The sequence below is a fragment of the Cebus imitator genome, unplaced genomic scaffold (assembly GCF_001604975.1).
Source record: "Cebus imitator isolate Cc_AM_T3 unplaced genomic scaffold, Cebus_imitator-1.0 Scaffold177, whole genome shotgun sequence".
Lineage (NCBI taxonomy): Eukaryota > Metazoa > Chordata > Mammalia > Primates > Cebidae > Cebus > Cebus imitator.
In genome coordinates, this window is record NW_016107492.1 from 3,377,316 (window position 1) to 3,397,059 (window position 19,744).

General features: G+C 35.6%; 1 protein-coding gene across 7 annotated transcripts in view; it reads left to right on the plus strand.

The window, feature by feature from the left end:
* Positions 1-19,744, plus strand: part of MAPK10 (mitogen-activated protein kinase 10) — a 314,404-nt gene that overhangs the window by 262,735 nt on the left and 31,925 nt on the right. For all 7 annotated transcript variants that reach the window (XM_017545154.2, XM_017545151.2, XM_017545153.2 and 4 more), the window contains exon 11: positions 747-871. In XM_017545154.2, coding sequence (XP_017400643.1) covers positions 747-871 — 125 coding nt within the window. The remainder of the gene's footprint in view (positions 1-746; positions 872-19,744) is intronic.

A 19,744-nucleotide genomic window follows, 5' to 3' on the forward strand; every position in this document is an offset into this window, starting at 1 on the left:
TTAAAAAAAAAAAAAAAAAAATCATAATATAAAAAAGCCGGACATGATGGTGCATGCCTGTAGTTCCAGTTACGTGGGAAGCTGAGATGGGAGGATCCTTTGAGCCCAGGAGTTCCAGGCTGCAGTGAGCTGTGGTCATTCTGCTGCACTCCAGCCTGGCAACAGAGGGAGATCCTGTCTCAAAAATAAATAAATAAATAAAATTAAATTAAATTAATAAACAGAGAAAGAAAAGAAATTTGTCTGATTCAAACTGTTACGTCAATTTGTATACTTGAATTAAATTAAAATTCTGATAATTTCGTTGTATGAATAAGAATATAAAGACATACATGTTAATTAACTTCAAACAGGCATCCACACATTTGTTGAACATCATGCATTTACACTTTCCATGCACTTTATTCTGTTTATCCTATATTCACACAGGTTACCAAAGATGATTACTTTGCTTGCGTAAACTCTCTGGGTTGATACATTTTACTTAGAAATTTGAGTATAAAATTATTTGAATAATTTTATACTCAAAGCAGTATAACCCTTAGCCTCAAAATGAAGCCTTAGGCTTAGGGACACAAAGAAACGGGTGTAAAATGCATTTCCTTTCCATCACATCAAAGAATTTACCTGATGTTTGGAAGGAAGATACTATTCCATACTTTATTTTCTTAATTTCCTCTCTGTTCAACAAATTTCCTTACTGAAATCAAAATCTTACTAATTATTTTTCTCATTTATTGTTTTAGCCAGCCAAGCCAGGGACTTGTTGTCAAAGATGTTAGTGATTGATCCAGCAAAACGAATATCAGTGGACGACGCCTTACAGCATCCCTACATCAATGTCTGGTATGACCCAGCTGAAGTGGAGGCGGTAAGAAATAGGCTTCCTTTACTTTCACAAACAAAGCACAGTTCATAGCAAAAACTGAACAAAACTAGATGACAAAGTAATTCACAATGGACTTGTATAAATTTTCTAAGTCCAAAGCCTATTATCTGCCCCTCTAAAAGTTATTTTCTTCAACATATGTTTTAAATATATTTTTTACAGAGCTTACTATAAGAGGGGATGATTTAGTCCAATAAGCCTTAGATGTCCATGACACACTACCATTGTTTCTGTTAAATTGCTAACACTTGTATTTCTTCTTGCGTGTTTAACTGTAAGCCTCTTCTAATGCAAACTTAATGGTATGAAACAACAGAGGACAAGTTGCTTTGCTTGCATTTTTTTAAAAAGATACCTGCCACTAGTAAAATGTGATACTTAAGGATATTTCAGTGAGAAAGTTTTTATAAGACCATTGGTGCCTTGTGAAACCTTCCATGAACTAGACGAACTAGAAGTGGGTATTTCAGTAAGTGCATTCCTTCAGGGTGATCGGTATGATGTATCTCCAGGTCTTATACCCAGACATGGAGAATCTTCTCAGAAGCTTAACTCTTTCTATCTTAAAACATATTTTTTAACCATTTAATACCTTCTATTCAACCTCCTTCTTTTATCTTTACCTCTCTCCTTTCTTCTGTATGAATCCAGGCCGAGCAGGGCAAGGGGGTCTTGCTGTTGCCCATGTGTGCTCTAGAGGCCTCCTGATGAGAATTTCCTTTCTGTACCACCTTGAAATGTTCCTGTCAGCAGCGTTACCTTCTCCCACAAACATGAAAAGCTTCTCAAATTCTTAGAGTACCTGTGATAAATCATCTCATTTCCTTTTACATAACACCTTCAAATTCATTTGTTTGGATTTGTTCTTAATCTTTCATTTGAAATACTGTTTATTTCCCCAAGGTATTCTTGAGGATATTTTCACTTTCTTTCAGTTTTCTTCCCTCTGCTTCACCATGTGTTTTTCTATGTCAGGGTGCCAGATTCAAACACATAATTCCCATTTCTTCATTCTTCACTAGAGAAGATATGAAAGATGGCAGGGAGGACTCAATAGTTGAACTTTACAGACACAATATTCAAGAGCTCCTTTTCATAATGTAACCCAACCTTTAAGCATTTAAAAACTTCAGAGAAAACACTTAAGTGATTAATGAGTCTCCCAAATGTGGAAACCGAAGTGTAATCATCCTGCATTACATTTTTTTAAAGATCGGCTCTCTTAATTAGTTTTACAATGATGTTGAAGTTTCATTTTGCCTTAAGTTAATTTTTAGTCATTTTATTTGATTCTTACAAAATAAAATCCCTACAATTAAATATTTCTGAGTTTAATTATAATGCTCCTAAAATTAATGTAAATTCTTACAACTAAAATATAGAACCTCTTCTAGTGTCTCACACTTGGGAAATACTTGCAAAGATATTCTTGAGATGGAATGAAGTAATGAAGTGAGTGGGTGAGAGAAAATATGATGTAACTGTATATGAAAATTAAGTATAAAAATTTTATCTCTGATGAAATTCAAGAAAATATTTTAGGTTATGTTGATAAAACTGTTATATAAATATAACTTATTCGAAATTGCTTCTCCTTATTTATTTAGAGTCATGTTAATTTTGGCCTCAGTATGTCACATATTTATTTTTTCTTATATCTAACTTAATGTGTTTAATCTGGTTTTAATGCGTTGTGGCCTAGAGTTTAATTAGAGTCATAAAGTCTGCATTTGTAATTCACTTGTAAGTATGTTGCCTATAAAAGAGATAGTTGCTTGGAATCTATAACAACATCATACTGAATAGTATCAATGAGTTTTTAAATTTATTTTAACTTTTTATGAAAAAAATGCTTTGTAGAATGAAAAGATAATATTTAGGATACTAAAATAGCTAGAGCCTTTTTCTTAATCATTTTGATATTGGCATGCTAGGGCATGGCTAGCAACAAGGCAGAATGCATGAATTTTAGGGGAAGGATCTGATACAGGCTTCAGGTCCAGGAAAAGAAATCAGTTAATACACAGAACAAGCAAGTATTTGACATCTAGACTGAGATCATTGATTGTACAAGGGTAAACATGTCTTACATCTAGACATTTTGTAGTGAAGAGATGGGAATCCCGATACTAGGGGAAGAACGATTTATTACTCTATGAAGTGCATAACAGTGGTCACAACTAAGAAGAGACAGATCCTGAAGTCTGTAGTCACCTTTGCTTTCTGCAGAATCAGTAGTCAACTATGCTTTCTGCAATATCCTTAGAATTCACGTCTCTGTTATTGCATGTGAACATATGTCTAAAATAAGATGACCTTTCTTTATGGACACATGGCAAAATTATAATAGTGTGATGTATCTTCTGCCAGGGCTGACAAGACTTTTACAAAATGTACTCCTGTATGTCTTTATAATCCAAATAAATGGAAGTATCAAATAATTAGGATTTTCATTCTGATCAAAGAGCCTTCAAGTAACTCACGTCCTGTTAGAGAGGGAAGGAAATTCAAAGGTGTGAGAGAAGAAAAATAAGTTTCATTGGATGGAAATAATGGCAAGAGGACAAGAGATAAAGGAGAAACTCTGATAATGTGATAATTTAGAGGAAAAGTGGAAAGAGTATAGACATGTTATGTGTACTAAGCTATTAATCATACTATGAGCTATCTTATCATGTTTCCGAAACTACCAAAGTACAAAAATCAAATGAGAAGAGCACATGAATGAATATTTTCATAATTCTAAGAGGAAAAATTAGTCATGTATGCATGAGTTTGAAAGTATTTAAAATTGGATGCTAAGCTCAAGAATAATTTATCTGTGTAGTAATAGTACATAAATATTTTGAAGTAACTGTTCAAATTATTAGCAAGTTGTTATTCAAATAATGTTTAGAATAACAGTGTGGTTTCAAAATGGAACACGCAAGTCGCATACAATGTCAATGCTTTTTCATGAAACAATTGGAAGATGCTCTAACTCTGGTTCAGTGTTCATTAAGAGGGCAAATATATTGCACACAAATGTAATTGGTTGAGTTGTTTGCATCTTCATAGATATGAAAGCTGAGTTAGGTTTAAATTTCTGTTCTGTCCATTACTAATTTGCTTTGATCAAGCTTCTTAACCTTTCTACAATTCAGTTTTCTAAACTAAGAAAGTTCTCTTTTCTCATCATATTTACAGCATAGCATTCTGAGATTTTGAAGAGTTAATGTGCATAAAGTACTTATCAAGTGCTTAGCAGTCAGTAAGAATCATATAAATTATTCTTACCCTTATAATACCATTACTATTATGACTTTTACATGCATAGCTTTACTACCTTTTGATATTAGAAAAGGATATATGCATCTGGTGAAAAAGACTAGCTGGACAAGATATTGCAGAAATATTCTACAACATTTATTTTTTGAATAACGGTGAAGATGATCTAATTCCCAAATTATTTTAGGTCCATTTTTTCTTTTTCTTTTGTCTGATGTATACCTACCTCTTCTTTGCCAGCTGGAAGAGCATCTAGTGTTGTTAGTTTAAACCAAAATAAAAACAGATTATAGAGTCCACAAATCCTGATTATTATTCTCTATACTTTGGGAAAAGTAGGAGATATTTGGGATTGTTTTGGGGAACTCAGTTTAATATCTTCCTTGTGCCCTGTTGGAGGAAAATGCATTGTTCTTGAAGCTTTATTGCCTTATCTCTTACCAGATTATTGAGTTTAGCCACCCTTCTAGGATGCAGTGGTGCCTTCACCCCTGAGAATGGGGCTATAGAGCACCTTTAAGGAGCATCTGGGTGAACTCCAAGCTAAGGAAGAGTTGATTAACTATTTCTCAGGGCACATAAGAAGGGGATTTATGACGAACATAAGCTGTAACTATTTTTAAAAGCAGTTTTATTTCTGCCAGAAATTTCAGAGCACTTCAAGAAAGCTCCTGAGTACAATAGTCTTATAAAAGGCTCTATCCTGCAGTTCTTGTTCTTGCAAGGGCATAGGGAGAGGACGCGGGAGAGGGAGGTGTGTGTTCAGGCAAAACCAAATTCTTCAAAAACTCAAAGAAATCATCATGAAGAAGGCTATTACAAACATATGGAGTCAGTGGGCACTTTTCGATTCCTCAAGCCTTGACTAAAAGGAAGGATCTAGACTTGAGACTAGAACCATCCCCTAAGATGGGAGAGGTGCTGGGGCCAAGCTTCATGGCCAGTGGTGATCAACCAGATAGACCACTGTGTTGAAGGCTCTGTTTCAGAGAGGCCCAGATATGTTAATGGCTGAAACCTTACTCTTGGAATTAGGGCAGAGAGGCAGGTTGAGCTGCTTGGGCCACTGGCATTTTGAAATGTTTTTCTCTAGTGGGTGAACCTAGGGTACTTGAGAACCCAGAGGACAGCTGGCAGGAAACATAGAAACTTCTGTGTGGCAGCCAAATGAAAGTTCCAGAAGAGAATGCTGGAAACGAGGCCTGGAAATGGTACTCCAGGTATAATGTAGACCACAGAGAGAGAGTGGGCGTATTTTGTTTGGGAATCGAAGGACACATGACATCCTCAACTAGAGTAAGAAAAAAGGTGTAACTAATTCATCCAGTTTGACTGGAAGGTGATTTGGTAAAAAGGGCCAGTGCTGAGCTTGTTTGTTATTTTTTACCTAACTCAAGATTAATTTGGGAATTGGGACAGGGAAGGGTGGGAATTTAACCTATCAATATAGATCCTGAATTAAACAACCTGATCTTTGGATTCCCAGTGAGAGTATAACCTGAGAAACAGAGTAACACTTACATGTATTTGTGCTGAAGTTCAATTAAAATAAACACTTAGAAAATATGAGCCCAGAATAGTCAACACTATTACACATTTACCATTTGTTTATAATGTAAAGTAATTAAGAGGGTCTTAAATACTTTATTGATATTATTATTTACTAGTTCATTACTTTAGCGATTATGTTATTTTTGCCTACAGTGAAAGAATTTATAGAAACAAGTTAACCTGACTATATTAAGCTATTTTATTACAAGACCATCATAGATTTCATGCCCCGTGAAGCAGAGTTACTGTCTGACATGATTTTATCCATCTTCTTGTCTGCCATTATATCTTACTGGATATTGCCAAAGAGGATGCATGGAAGGGATGAACACATGCAGGAAATACACATTATTTTTAATCTTCTTGTGACATAAACATGTAGACTTTGATGTTGCCTGTGTCTGAAAATCTGTTCAAGGTAAATCTGAAGCGGGAACTTAGAGATCATTGTAGAGTGGTTTTGTCCTGCAGCTCAGCAAACATCAACATTCAGAGTAGCCGCTTTTCAACTTTGATCAACTATAGGACCAGCAACCATGATGAGGTGAATGGAATAGAGCTAGACATGGCATCAGAAAGGAGAGAGAAGGGAATCAGAAGCCTGTGGTCAAAGTAGAACAGGTTCCAGAGCTTGATCTGAGCAATCCAGAGAGAGAACTGATGCAGATATGTAGGCCAGGCAGTCAAGGCCAGCTGGACAGTCAGGAGAGACATGTGGTTTAAGATCAGAAGTCTAGGCAGATGAGACCCTAAAGGGTGTTTAAAGGGTGTCAAAGATAAGGATGTTCTCAGATTGCAGCGCAGAAGTCAAAAGCAGATACCCTTGGACCAACACAGAGATAAGCAAATGGGAAGCTACTATCAACCTGAGAGCTTGGGGGTGGTTTACTGGAGCCCAGGTAGTGATGACCCATTCAGTGGGAGCTGGAGTCACAGACACAGATAAGATATTTTTTTCCATACTGGAAAAAAGTATGGAGAGAAATGTCTCCTGGTGGTATCTCCCTCCTGTTGGCTGAGACCATCCCTAAGGCAACTGACAGATAAACCTGGGAAATTCGGCCTAACAGAGTCCAGCCCCCTGAGAAAAAGAGCAACTAAAAAAAGTGGGAGGACAGCATCTGTGAGCACATGTTTCCAGGGCTGGCATTTACCAGGTCATTCTTTCCTTATTCACAATTCTGAAATACCTAAGAAAAAGGGAAGTAACCAGGGAACTAAGCACAATTCCTCTGGTGAGGAGACTTTAGATATTAAAAGAGGTGCTCAGATACCGTCACTAGTAAAGTGAAGAAAGCATCCTTCTAACAACTATTTAATTTCTTCTGGTATTTCATGATTTCTTGCCAAGAAGTCACAACTGCTATACCAACCTGATATAATCTTGGCAGAAGCGTATTTCTCATTGGGGTTTCCACTGAATGTATGCAGTTCCTTCCATTTATATGTTGATGTCCATCTTTCAGTTGTTGGTTGTAGGGCTACAGTCTTGTTAAGACAATGTTGGACCACATGTACATGAGGGGAGTGAAAGGATTCAGCCATCTGTTTTCTTTTAGGTTGCTGTAAATCTACTCTTCTGCTGCCATAGGAAATACCTCTATCACTAGGAAAGACCTCTGTCACTTTCTTCTCACTCACCTCTTCTTTATTTCTTCCTTTCCAACAGCGTTATTCAAATAAGCTTTCACTACTTGTTAACAGTTTAGTATTTGTTCACTTATTTTATAAATATTTACTGAGCCCCCACTTTGTGTTCCACACGGACCTAGGTGATGGTGATTCAGCATTGAATTTTTAAACAAAAAATGAAAAAAAACAGGTCCCTACTTTTATTGTTCTTGGTAGGTTTCTGATAGTTAACAGCAATTTTTATTGAATGGGAATCTTTGATAACTTATCATCTCCTAAAGAAACAAAATACACTCTTTCAAATATGAGTTATCTACTTTACTTGATTATTTCACTTGTTTAGTGTATGATTTCCTGACTGTAGAATCTGAAATTCCATGTCCCTTGAAATATTAATCAGTTATAACTAAATTGCAGTGAGAAGCTGCTAATCTTCAACCAGATGTGCATCAACTGCTTTAAATCATAATTAACAAATTATGCTTATCCACTTTTAGCTATGATTTTTAAATTATTATTTGACTGAATATAAAACAATGTCCTGCTGGGCAAGGTGGCTCACGCCTGTAATCCCAGCACTTTGGGAGGCCGAGGTGGGTTGATCACTTGAGATCAGGAGTTTGAGACCAGCCTGGCCACAATGGTGAAACCCTGTCTCTACTAAAAATACAAAAATTAGCAAGGCATGGTGGTGGCCCCCTGTAGCGTCAGCTACTGGGGAGACTGAAGCAGGAGAATCCTTTGAACCTGGGAGACAGACGTTGCAGTGAGCCGAGATTGCACCACTGCACTTCAACCTGGGAGACAGGAAAACAAACAAACAAACAAACAAAAAGTCTTGACCAAGCTTGGTAACCCAAATGCTTAATTATTACTGAAAAGCAAAGAATCCTAAAGTTGCTATGCTAAACATAAAAATATAAAAATAAATATTTAAATTATAAATTAAACCTTTCTATTTACTATAGCAACTAAATAAAAGTATTTAATTTATGGTTTAAAGATTTATCTGTTAATTTATTGATCATCTGAAGCCTTCAAACATAATTTAGATGATTGATGGTGATGGGAAAGAATTATTCTCATTCATTATTACGACTGACTTTTAATTCTCTCAAATCCATTTTTACTGTAAAAGCTAATATCATTTAATTATGAATATCCTGTGTTACTTGCTCTATTAAATCTACTCCATGAATGAGATCTTGTTTGCATTGCTTCTGACTTTATTAACTGTAGCTTTGCTAGTTGTCTTCTACTGAATTCTCTTAAATCCATAATAAATTCCTGAAACAACATGGTGAAGAGTAGGGTTATAAATATACTTGATTATAACTATAAGCAATACATTTTGCTAGACTCACTATATATGAACGTAGGAATGATAAGGAAAAATATGAGCTACAATGAATATGAATTTGATGCATCTAATGTTCAAATAGTTCATCAGTAGATATCTACTGTTTGGGGAGATAAACCACTGAATAAAATAAACATATGTTTGCTTCAAATATTTTATTACCCTTTTATTAAATTGGTTTATCTGAGTGTAGCTCTGTAAGTTAAACCTGAAGTATCTGGCGAAGATGATTTAAATGATTTAAATGAGTTGTAAATGCAAACAGCTCTCTGTTCAGACTGTATCTCCCATTGGGAGTAAAGGGGATTAAAGTCTTTGTTAGTGACATTTTCCTTTGATGAGTGATATCAAAAGGTTAGGGCATGTCTTCAAGACAATTTCTGAATAACGAATCCATCTGAAATTCTGAAACTACTGTTTTTGTTTCCTGATTTTCCCCACAGGGCACAGTCATGTACTTAAAATAGTCAATAGACATTATTTTTGTTTGCTGTTACTTGGTTTGCCTCAGAAGGAAGTCAGTTTGCATATGAAGTTTGCTATATAAAATTTAGTAGCAACTCTTGAGTGGCAGAAAATGCCTATCAAATATTTAAATACTGTAAAGCTTGAGTTATTTAATGACTTTTTCATAGAAATTTGAAAATTTTTATTAAGAAGACAAAACTCCGTTTAGCTAAAATAATAAAACTTTTTAAAAAACCTTTTATGAGTAGAAAAAACGTCTTATTTTTTATTAATAGAAAAGATTCACAGTATCTATCATGCTGGATAGGACCTTGGATTTTACTACTAGTTTATTTCTTGATGCTATATCTGTGTGCTCATTTTTAATAAGTTTCCACCTTTCTACTTCTTTAGATTTTTTGAAATATGCGTATTACTTTGGATTTCAACTTGGAAAGCTTATAAACTAAACATATTACTCTACTTGATAAAGCACATCAATTGCGTTTTCTCAGAAAGACCTATTTGGGGGTTTTTATAAAGGAGCTTATTCTCAAAAAGATTTCTCAAGTTATTTCTAGCATTTTAGAAATAACAAACAAAAATTTTATCTAAGTTCCCATAAATATTTCCACTAGTAAGACAGACTACTCTAGAATAAGGAAAGAATAATTAAAAATGTGAATAGTTTCAAGTGTCTGAAATGTTTAGCATGTTAGTGATTTTATTTCCATAATATGTTATATAGTGTTTGTTGTATATTTTAAACTTGACAATCAGTCCACGTATTTCCCAAGTGCCCATCACAGTTTGGTCTATAATCTGTATGCAGGTCACTGGTGACCTTTTGTTTCCTGGAGGTAGAAAGACAAAGAGGTAACTGAGTGACATTGTACTATGAGACATCATTATCCTCTTTTCTCCATTCTAAAATTGCCATCATTTAAATTCTGTTTTTCAGACTAAATGTCCCTATGAATTCTTTTAAATATGATTTGTTCTACTCACATGGAGTTAATAAACTGGCTGAATTCCTCCCTCAGCTGTTCTCTCCATCTGTCCTGACACAAGGACTACCTCTTTGAGTCTTAGGATTCTTATTGCAGCATGCGTCATGCTGTGAAAAAGCTAGTATGACCCATGGCAGGCTTAATTTGAGAAACAGTTTAGTACCATCTATCTGTCACAGAAAACTCTTTCAGTGTGGAGTTGAACTCTAAGTAGGTTTGTTAGAATGTATATAAATTTAGAAATGAGGAGGAAGAAATGAGCTACAATGGATATGAATTTGATGCACTCTAATTATGTACTTAATTATAGAAAGAGCAATTTATACTTTGCGGTTTTCATTTGCCTGGTGAAAGTTAAATCAATGTCTCTAATTCCATTTTTGGAATTCTAAATTTCCATCTGTTCATGCTGATGTATTCTTTCAGCAGCAAAATATGAGCAATTTACTAATTGCCTTCCATAGAAAATATAGCTTCATTAGATTTTGCTTGCCCAGTGCCTCCGCTGCTTAAAGTGAAGATATCGTTTGAATTGCTTTTGGATTGTTTTGATGCCATGTATTATGTTGGTGGGAGCTTGTCAAAATGTTTGTTGTAGATAGAGTTAGCCACCTGCTTTTAGGAGCCCAACTCCTTACATGCCTTATAATAGGAATATGTATTTTACTGAAACACCGATTCATTTGTCTCTAATTTTAACAAGTTATATTACTGAAGAGAAGTACTCATTTTAATTTTAATTCATTGGGGTATTCAGAATCCACTGAATCCAAGATTCTCAGGTGTCAAAAACTGGAATGGTTGAATTTTCATTCTCAGGAGAGACATGTTTTGTTGTCTAATAGAATCCATGCTTTGGTTTTTTGTTTTCATGTTTTAGCTTGAGCATTTTAGACCATGAGTGTTGTTAATCTTTTGAACAGATCACTGAGAGAGAATACTTTATAAAAAGGGGGAAGGGAACAAAAAAATATTTTTCTAGAACATTCCACACCTGTTGCTCTCTGAAAGGCCGAGTTATGGCTAAGTTGTTATGTCTTCTCTCCTAGGTGATCTCTGAGATATTGTGAGTTCCACCTATTTATCTTGAGGTCATGGGCATTTGTGAAAGTGTATTTTATTTTCATAATGTGTTTCATCCTGGAAAAAAAGAGTTATCCAATTGTATCATCTGCCTCGGATGTAATCCATAAACTGTGAGAGAGAAAATATATATGTATTTCCCGTTTAGAGTTCCTTCTAAGAGATAAGCAAAGAAGTCCATGTGGGAACTTATGAGATGTTTTGTCAATTAAAATTTACCAGATTTTATATTAAGAGGAGGAATAAAAAGGAGAAAAGAATAGGGGTAAATCAGAAGAAAGAATCTCTGTCAGACAGCTTTGCCTTGCGATAAGTAGAGGCTACAAAATTGACAAATCTCTAGGAAACATAACTCTTGGTAATTTGCATTCTTGCCTTGTTTGCCTACCTGTAATGTTGCTAAAACAATTAAACTAGACTTGAATTTTTGTCAGTCATCAAAGAATCTCTTCTTAACCACTGTGTATATATGTTCAAGGGCAGCTCTAAGGCACTCCTACCCATCCTAATATCATTGTGGTTTCAGTAAAAAACTTTTATCAATAAAGAAAATGATATGCCCTGCAGAGGTGATATTGTTTTCTGCAAGGCCTACATGTTAATTATTATATATCAACCCTGTAATTTAAGGACCACATCAGTTCTGTACTCAGCAGAATAATTTGGTGAGCAGCCCTGCTTAAGTTCCCAAAGGTTTACTTTAAGTAGCAGGTTTGCTATTTAGCACATTTTTCTTTGCTTCTTTGCTCTCAGAATCAGTAAGGTTTAATTGCTTCATGAACTTTTAAATACTATATTCTTCTTAAAAACAAAACCAAACAAAACAAACAAACAATAATACCTGCCAGGTGCAGTGGCTCATGCCTGTAATCCCAGCAATTTGAGAGGCCAAGGCAAGTGGATCCCTTGAACTCAGGAGTTTGAGACCAGCCTAGGCAACATGGCGAAATCCTGTCTCTACTAAAAATACAAAATTGGCCCTGAATGGTGGCTCACCCCTGTAGTTCCAGCTACTTGGGAAGCTGCGGTGAGAGAATGGCTTGAACCTGGTAGGTGGAGGTTGCAGTGACCTAAGATTGCACCACTGCACTCCAGCCTGGGCAACAGAGGAAGACTCTGTCTCAAACAACAGCAACACCACCACCCAAGTATAGACATACTGCATGATTCAATATAACAAATGTTTATAGTACCCCTATGAATGCTGACACTGTACAGGATCCAGAGATGCACACAAGAGGGCATTTCCCTGCCCTTAGGCACTTACTATCTAGCACTGACCTTTCTTATGAACCCTAAGCGTTCCTTGGAGGAATTTATGAGGGCTTTTGAAAAACATCCCAACATTTTCTACCTATAATTATGTATTTACATCTTTCTGGACATACAGTTCACAGGCTTTTTCAGATCTTAGGAGGTCCTTTACTCCAAGTTTAATTCTTAAACTTGTGAAAATCATGAGTCTAGTAAAGAAAGTTTTCAGTGGATGGGGGGAGGGGACTGTAAAAATGCTGATACTTTACTTTTAGACGATTATCATTTATAGACATAAGAAAAAGATTTAATACACTTTTTTAGGAAATAACTTCTCAGGTAATTAAAAAATTTTTTTAAAAATACTTTTTCATCTGTAAAGGTCCTACTTTTTTTAGGGAAAGTGCTGGAGGCAGAAGTAACTAATAAATATAAAATATTATGCTTTCAATTTTTATTATTGTGACTTTAAAAAACTGTTAACATTACAAAAATAGTTTCTTATGGTCCCAGACAATTTTAAAATGGCTTTTTTGTTTCAAGAAATAGAAATTAAGAGCCACTGCCTACTCTTCAAGTGGCTAGTTCTTTTCTCATGCTGTGAGGCTTTCAGGGGTTCAGCTGACACGTGACTTACGGCTTTATTGTTGCATTATTCTGCAATGAATAATGCAGATTTCATTGGAATGACAGATCCAGCTTTCCTCATACTTTCTTTCCACTTTTTTTTTCCTAAGGACTCACTTCTTTTGCAATATTTATTTTCCTCTGCCATGTTTGTCTTCAAAGATTTTTGTTTGTTTCTTTGTGCATTTTCTAAGAAGGTTGTTATGTTGTACATTGCAACAAAAAGGTAAAACGAACAAATGAACAACAACGAAACACAAAAAAATTAACCAAACATCCTGTTTGAGAAGTCATGCTTAGAGTTGGCGATGCTGTCAATATTAGGAAGTAAACTAAGAAGTTTGACAGTCTAAGAGAGAGGGGAATATGATCAGAAAGTATAATCAATGATGATGCTGAAAATGAATATGCGTGATAATGTGAAGATAGCTTTAAACACTGTAGGATGTTTATTCTGGCATTTTAAAATCCCTAAATGATAACAATAGACATGAAGTCAGAATGTCACCACAAATCTACATAGACTACAAGTCTGGAAGTTGAAGAGCTGCAAAAAGAACCAGAAAGAAGCTAGGCAGGAACTATTCTTGGGCGCTAAATCAAGGTAACTTTCAGATTCAGGGAAAAGGCTGAATCTCAACATTTTTTTCCCAAGTGTTGATCCATGGCTTAGGCCCTAGGGTATTCGTTATATATGAGGAGAAGGTAGAATAGATGAGAGAGAATATTGAAAAGGTTACACTCCCTTTTTGCAAGTCTATTAAAAGTTTATGGTCTTTCCCAGAGTATGTGCTACAATAAAATTATTATGTCCCTTTCTAATGGCAAGGCGGTTGTAAGAATGATAAAAAACACTTCCATAACTTGCTGCAGGTTTCATATGAGACTCATAGGGTTGTTTGTGGAATAAGGGCCTACAATATCTTGTGAAAGAGAATAGAATGTATTTTTTGTAAAAAAAAAAAAAAAAAAATCCATTTAATCGCCAACAAAAAGATGCTCCCCACAGTTTCTAATTCCAGGGAGAATCTGATTTCTATCTTTAGGTGCATTTTGAAAACTGAATTCCTTTGATGTTCCTCTGTAAAAAGTGAGAGATAAATTAGCTAAGCCTCAAACACTTTTTCTGAAAATTTCCTCTCTGAGTGTTATTTTGGACTTAGCAGAAAGAACTTTTGGTGACTGTCTTTCATGGCATATAGGCCAGAATGCCGTTTTCATAGTACAGCAATCTGTTACCACTTCTTTTTCTGAGGCAGGCTTGCTCATGCTTCTTTCACCATTACTGTTTAATCATGAACAATAGTTTATTCTTAGCCAGAATTCTTACATGCATACTCACAGGTAAGTTTTCTTAATAATGAATAGCTCCCCTAAGAATGGAAGGCTATGCTTGAATTAAAGCGAAAAAACTTGGTTTGGCTTGCAGTTAGTTAATTTAAAATATGGCCATACATAATTTAGCTTTCTCAAAGCAAAGGCTGTAGACAGACAATGGGAGAAGACCAAGAGCTGCAGAGCGTGGAGACCAAGGTCATGGCACTGGGAGACAGCAGAGCACAATGAAAACCAACCACTGTGGGTCAACATGTAGAGGACATGGACTCAAGGTCTCATCATACCTTGGACAGATCCACCACATTCATTCGCTTAAATTTTATTAAGCTTCAAGTGTACACTGCTATTGAGGATTCGCTAATTCTAATAATAAAAATACACAATTCCTGTTATTTAGTAGTTTTTAATATAGTAGAGTTGATAGATAAGTAAATAAGATATTATAACCATAGTACAAGTGCCATGGAAACACAAAGGAATAAGGGATAACTCATTCTATAGCAGACATAGGAGGTTTTCAGAAGGAAGAAAAGTCTCAGGTGGGACCAAAAGGATGGGCAATAGTCAGCCAAGTGAAGTGGAAGAGTAGAATCTGGTAGGTAAAGGAAGCAGCCTGCTCATGGTCAGGAGAGAAGATGAATCAGGACACCTCTGGAAAACTATGAGTTAATTCACTGTGATCAGGGTAGGGAGTGGTGAGAAATGAAGCTGGAAATGTAAGCAGGACCCTGGTCAGGAAACACACTTTAAGTCTTTCTCAGAGAGTGCCCAAGCTGCAAGCTTGGTGAGGACAGCTGTAGGGATTTTAATTAGGGAGTAATATAATGAGATTCGTATTTTAGGTAGATCATTCTTCCTGACTGATGAAGTGATAATATAGTTGAAAGATTATTTAGGAAGCTGGTGAAGTAGTTGAGATAAAAGATGACAAAATGGACTTCAATGGCAATGGAAATGAAGAAAGAATGATATTCAGAGATGGTGGCATAATTGTATCCCTATTATTTACCCATGAAATGTCCTGTCTAATAATGTTTTAAAGGATAAAATATGTGAAAGTACCCAATTAACTTTGAAAACATAGGATGTTACTAAGAGAGTTTTCTTAAAGCTTGTGGAGGTAATTGAACTATTTTAAACCTAACAGTTTTAGTCTATATGACAGAAGAGAAATGGAAATGTTACCAGTTCCTATTGTTAACACAAAAGCTCAGTTGGACTTATTTTCTTTTAAAATTACTCCTTAGAGTAATTACTTAATGAAAAGGCAAGCTGTGTTTTAAGAAAATCCACTATATGAGATGTATTTATTAAATGCAAAAGTAGGAGCAATGGTAATGCCTTATATTAGAATATAGCGCTTTATGATTGTGTTTGTTTCTCAGTCTTTTTTCTTCCCCACCATACCTGAGAGACAGTCATCAATTCATTAACGTCACAACTCGTCAATTTTTTTTGAGACCGAGTCTTGCTCTGTCACCAGGCTGGAGTGCAGTGGTGTGATCTCGCCTCACTGCAACCTCCGCCTCTGGGTTCAAGCAATTCTCCTGCCTCAGTCTCCCTAGTAGCTGGGACTTCAGGTGCATGCCACCACGCCCAACTAATTTTTGTATTTTTTAAAGTAGAGGTGGGGTTTCACCATGTTGGCCAGGATGGTCTCCATCTCTTGACCTTGTGATCCACCTGCCTTGGCCTCCCAAAGTGCTGGGATTACAGGCACAAGCCACCACACCTGGCCAACTTGTCAATCTTTATTAAAGCAGTGATTCTTGATGTTGGGTATGGCAGATTCTTTTGGGTATGTTAATTAATTAGAAATAAATGCTCACTCTCAAGTGATTCTGTTCCCTAATCCCTCTCCTCAGAGCAACCTTTCCCTACCACACATACCTTAGAAATTATTGCTCTTGGAGCAACTTGAAGATAGAAGTTTTGTCTCATTCATTTACATCGTTTATATAACTATGTGTTCCTAAAACACAGTAGCTTCTCAGAAATATTGGCAGAATTAATAAAATGTTTCAATCATTCTCACATTGACTATTTTATTTAACCTTTCCGCTCATGCTCCTTTAATTCATTGCCCCAACCAAAAGAACCCCTACCACTACCTCCAGGTGTTAGTACACTCGTTTTATGGAATTTTAACATGATTTTACTTAGACGCACAAATAAGCCCAAGGTTCTCAACTGATCTTCATTTCATTATGTCACAGTGTCCTTTAAGAAGTCCACTTTTCTTCACAAAGGTGGTATTAATAATTTTTATACTTAGAAAATTTAGAATTAAAATGAATTTATAAGAATCATATTTGCCACTTTCTTTCTGATGAACATCACATCTGTAAATGTGGTATACAAATGCTTTCTTATATAATGTGCCAAATATATTGAATCCATGTAGGTAGAAGGGGCAGTTTTTACTAAATTAGCAGACATCTTTATGCTTGCCTGAAAGACTTCATTAACCTAGAACCTTTATGTCATGTTCTAAACTTTTTCACAGAGATTAGTGGTAGAAGGGGAAAAATAAAGATTTGTAACAAAAAGTATGTATATTTTTTAATTAATGAACACTTTGGAATTGAAAAAATTATTAAATTTCAACCTAAAATATGATGTTATCCCTCAACATTAGTGAAGTATACTCAAATTAATTATCCTTAATAACATTTCTAATTCTGTAATTATGTTTCTTCGTTCACTGTGGATTTGTATCCTGGGGCTATTCATTGATGCTAACTGGAAGAGTGTGGTTGTCTGTGGTTAATGTCTCCAGGATGCCTCTTTATTGATTCATGTTACTAATGTAGGAGGGCTGAAGTTCATTTTCCCCTTGTCCATTTGCTTTTGTTTTGTGTCTGTATGCAGAAGTGCAAATGACATGTGGCTTTAATAGACTGACTCAGCAATATCTGTGTTCGATGTGTTTATTTTTCACCTAGAGCTATTTTCTAGTTCACTTTAAGCTCATATTTGTTCTATAGAATATCATTGAGGCTAATGTGATCTTTTGCCTATTAAAAGAAAGGCTTGCAACAAAAGCTGTTGCTTCTCAGAATTTTAAGTTAACTTGTTTTCTTTAGAACCTTCCATATGCCATCATCATATTATGCATTATGCTGCAGTGATTCATTTTTATGTCTTTCTTCCTCAACTCTACTGCTGTAAAGTTCCTTGGGAGCAGAAATTCAGCTTTATCTACTGAGTGCAGAGAAAACAGTGAGAGTAGTGGCAGGTGCATAGTGTATGGTCAGTAAATGTCAGTTGACTTGAACTCAACTACACTGTTCTGAGCACTTCTCTGGTGTTTATAAAACACTTTCTGATATCCAATCTTATTTAAACCTCTCTAAAAACTCTAGAAAATGATGACTATCCTCAACAACTCTTAACTGAGCTTATCTTCTAAATATACCCTGACTCAGACCACTTCTCATCCCTCCATCTACCCTGGATCATGTAATAATTTGAAACTTATCTCTCAGCTCCACTCTTCTTCCTTGTGGTCTGTTCTGCAGAATGCCTGGAGTTTTCCTTTTAAAATGTAAAACAGGTCACATTCAGATAATTCTTCAGCTAATACTTTTCAATGGCTTCTTACCATATTTATAATAAAACTCAAAGTACTTATCATGGCTTGCAAGGCCCTACCACAGTGTTGTTTCTAATTTTATCATAACCTATAGTAAGAGGGGTGTTTTGCATTGCAGCCCAGCATGCATGTACACGTGCATATGTGTGCACATACACACACACACACACACACAAACACAAATGAAAGGAAAACTATACACTGATATTTTCTATCTCATTTTAATCTTCTTGGTTACATAAAAAGGTGCTAGTGTTGACCCAGCAATTTATTTTCATGACTGCAATTTGGAAAACATTTCTCTACTTGGTCTGGTTCCTGCCTACTTTTCTCATATCATCTTTAGGCTTCCCTTTTCCACTCTGCTCCAGTAAATGGCATCCTTGTGGTTTCCTTACCACACCAAGTATGCTCCCCCTTTAGGGTCTTTGTATTGTATTTTCTTGTATCTGGTACATTCTTTTTCCAAATATTCACATTGCTCCTTCCTTTACTTCATTCAAATCTCTGCTCAGGTGTTACCTTCTCAAAAACGACTTTTATGACCATCCTATCTAGAATAATGCTCTTCGGCCACCCCCTTGCCTGGCACTAAACCATAAGTAGACAACCTGCTTCTGGGTCAGGATTTCATATGTAGCAGAGTATGATGTGCTATTGAAAGTTAGCCCTCGACACAAGGGTTTGTAAAAGTAATAATAATAATAATAATTTAAAAAGTAAAATAAAAACAAAAAAGAAGTCAAAAAAACTGAAAAGAATTAGAATAATACTCTGTTACATGCTAACCTCTTAATCTTTTTTCTCTGTAGTGCCACTGTTTGACATTATATATCTCTCTTTATTGTCTATCTCATCAACAAGAATTTAAGATGCATAAAAAGAGAGATGGTGGCTCTTTGGGGCACTGCTTTATCTCAACTACCTAGAACACTGCCCGGCCCTTAGTAGTCATGGCTTTATTTCCTGAATAATGTGTCTGCGTTTACAACTGAAGACACTAAAGCTTTTTTTTTTTTGCTGAATATTTGCTGAATAAATGTATCTGTGTTTACAATTGAAGACACTAAAGCTCAAGATATTAATGGCTGTCAAGCGCATTGCCCATGATTGTGTGGCTGATATGTGTATATCAAAAGCTGTAATCTATTTATTTTTTTTAATTATTTAAATAATGTCAGATGTGATAGTTTATTTCATGTCTTTACCAGACCTATTTTTCCAAGTTAATATATGGCATATTTTTGAATGCAGTAATTGTTTTTCATTCAGTCGTTCATACTTGTTGAATGTTTACTATGTACTTTATACTGTGCTGGACTGGTGAACAAAGACACAATCTTTGTCCTCAATTCTTTGTCCCACAGTCTACTGAGAAGATAAACAAGTAAATGTTGATGATACATATTCCATATTTTAAGCTTATTGTACATTGGAAACACATACAAATAACTCGGTAATGTGGGTTAGTGAAGGCTGCTTGGAGTGATTATTTTTCAAACAGGAACATGAAGGCCTGAAAAAGAGATTACCAAAGTGAAGAAAGACAGGCAGAAGAAAGGGTATATGCAAAAACCCCAGTGTCAAGAGAGGGTGGGGAGAATGGTAAACCTTTCTAAGTGGAGAAGGGTGAGAAATTATTTGGGGCTGATAAGCAGGGACCAGATAAGAAAGGACTTCCCAAGCATTGT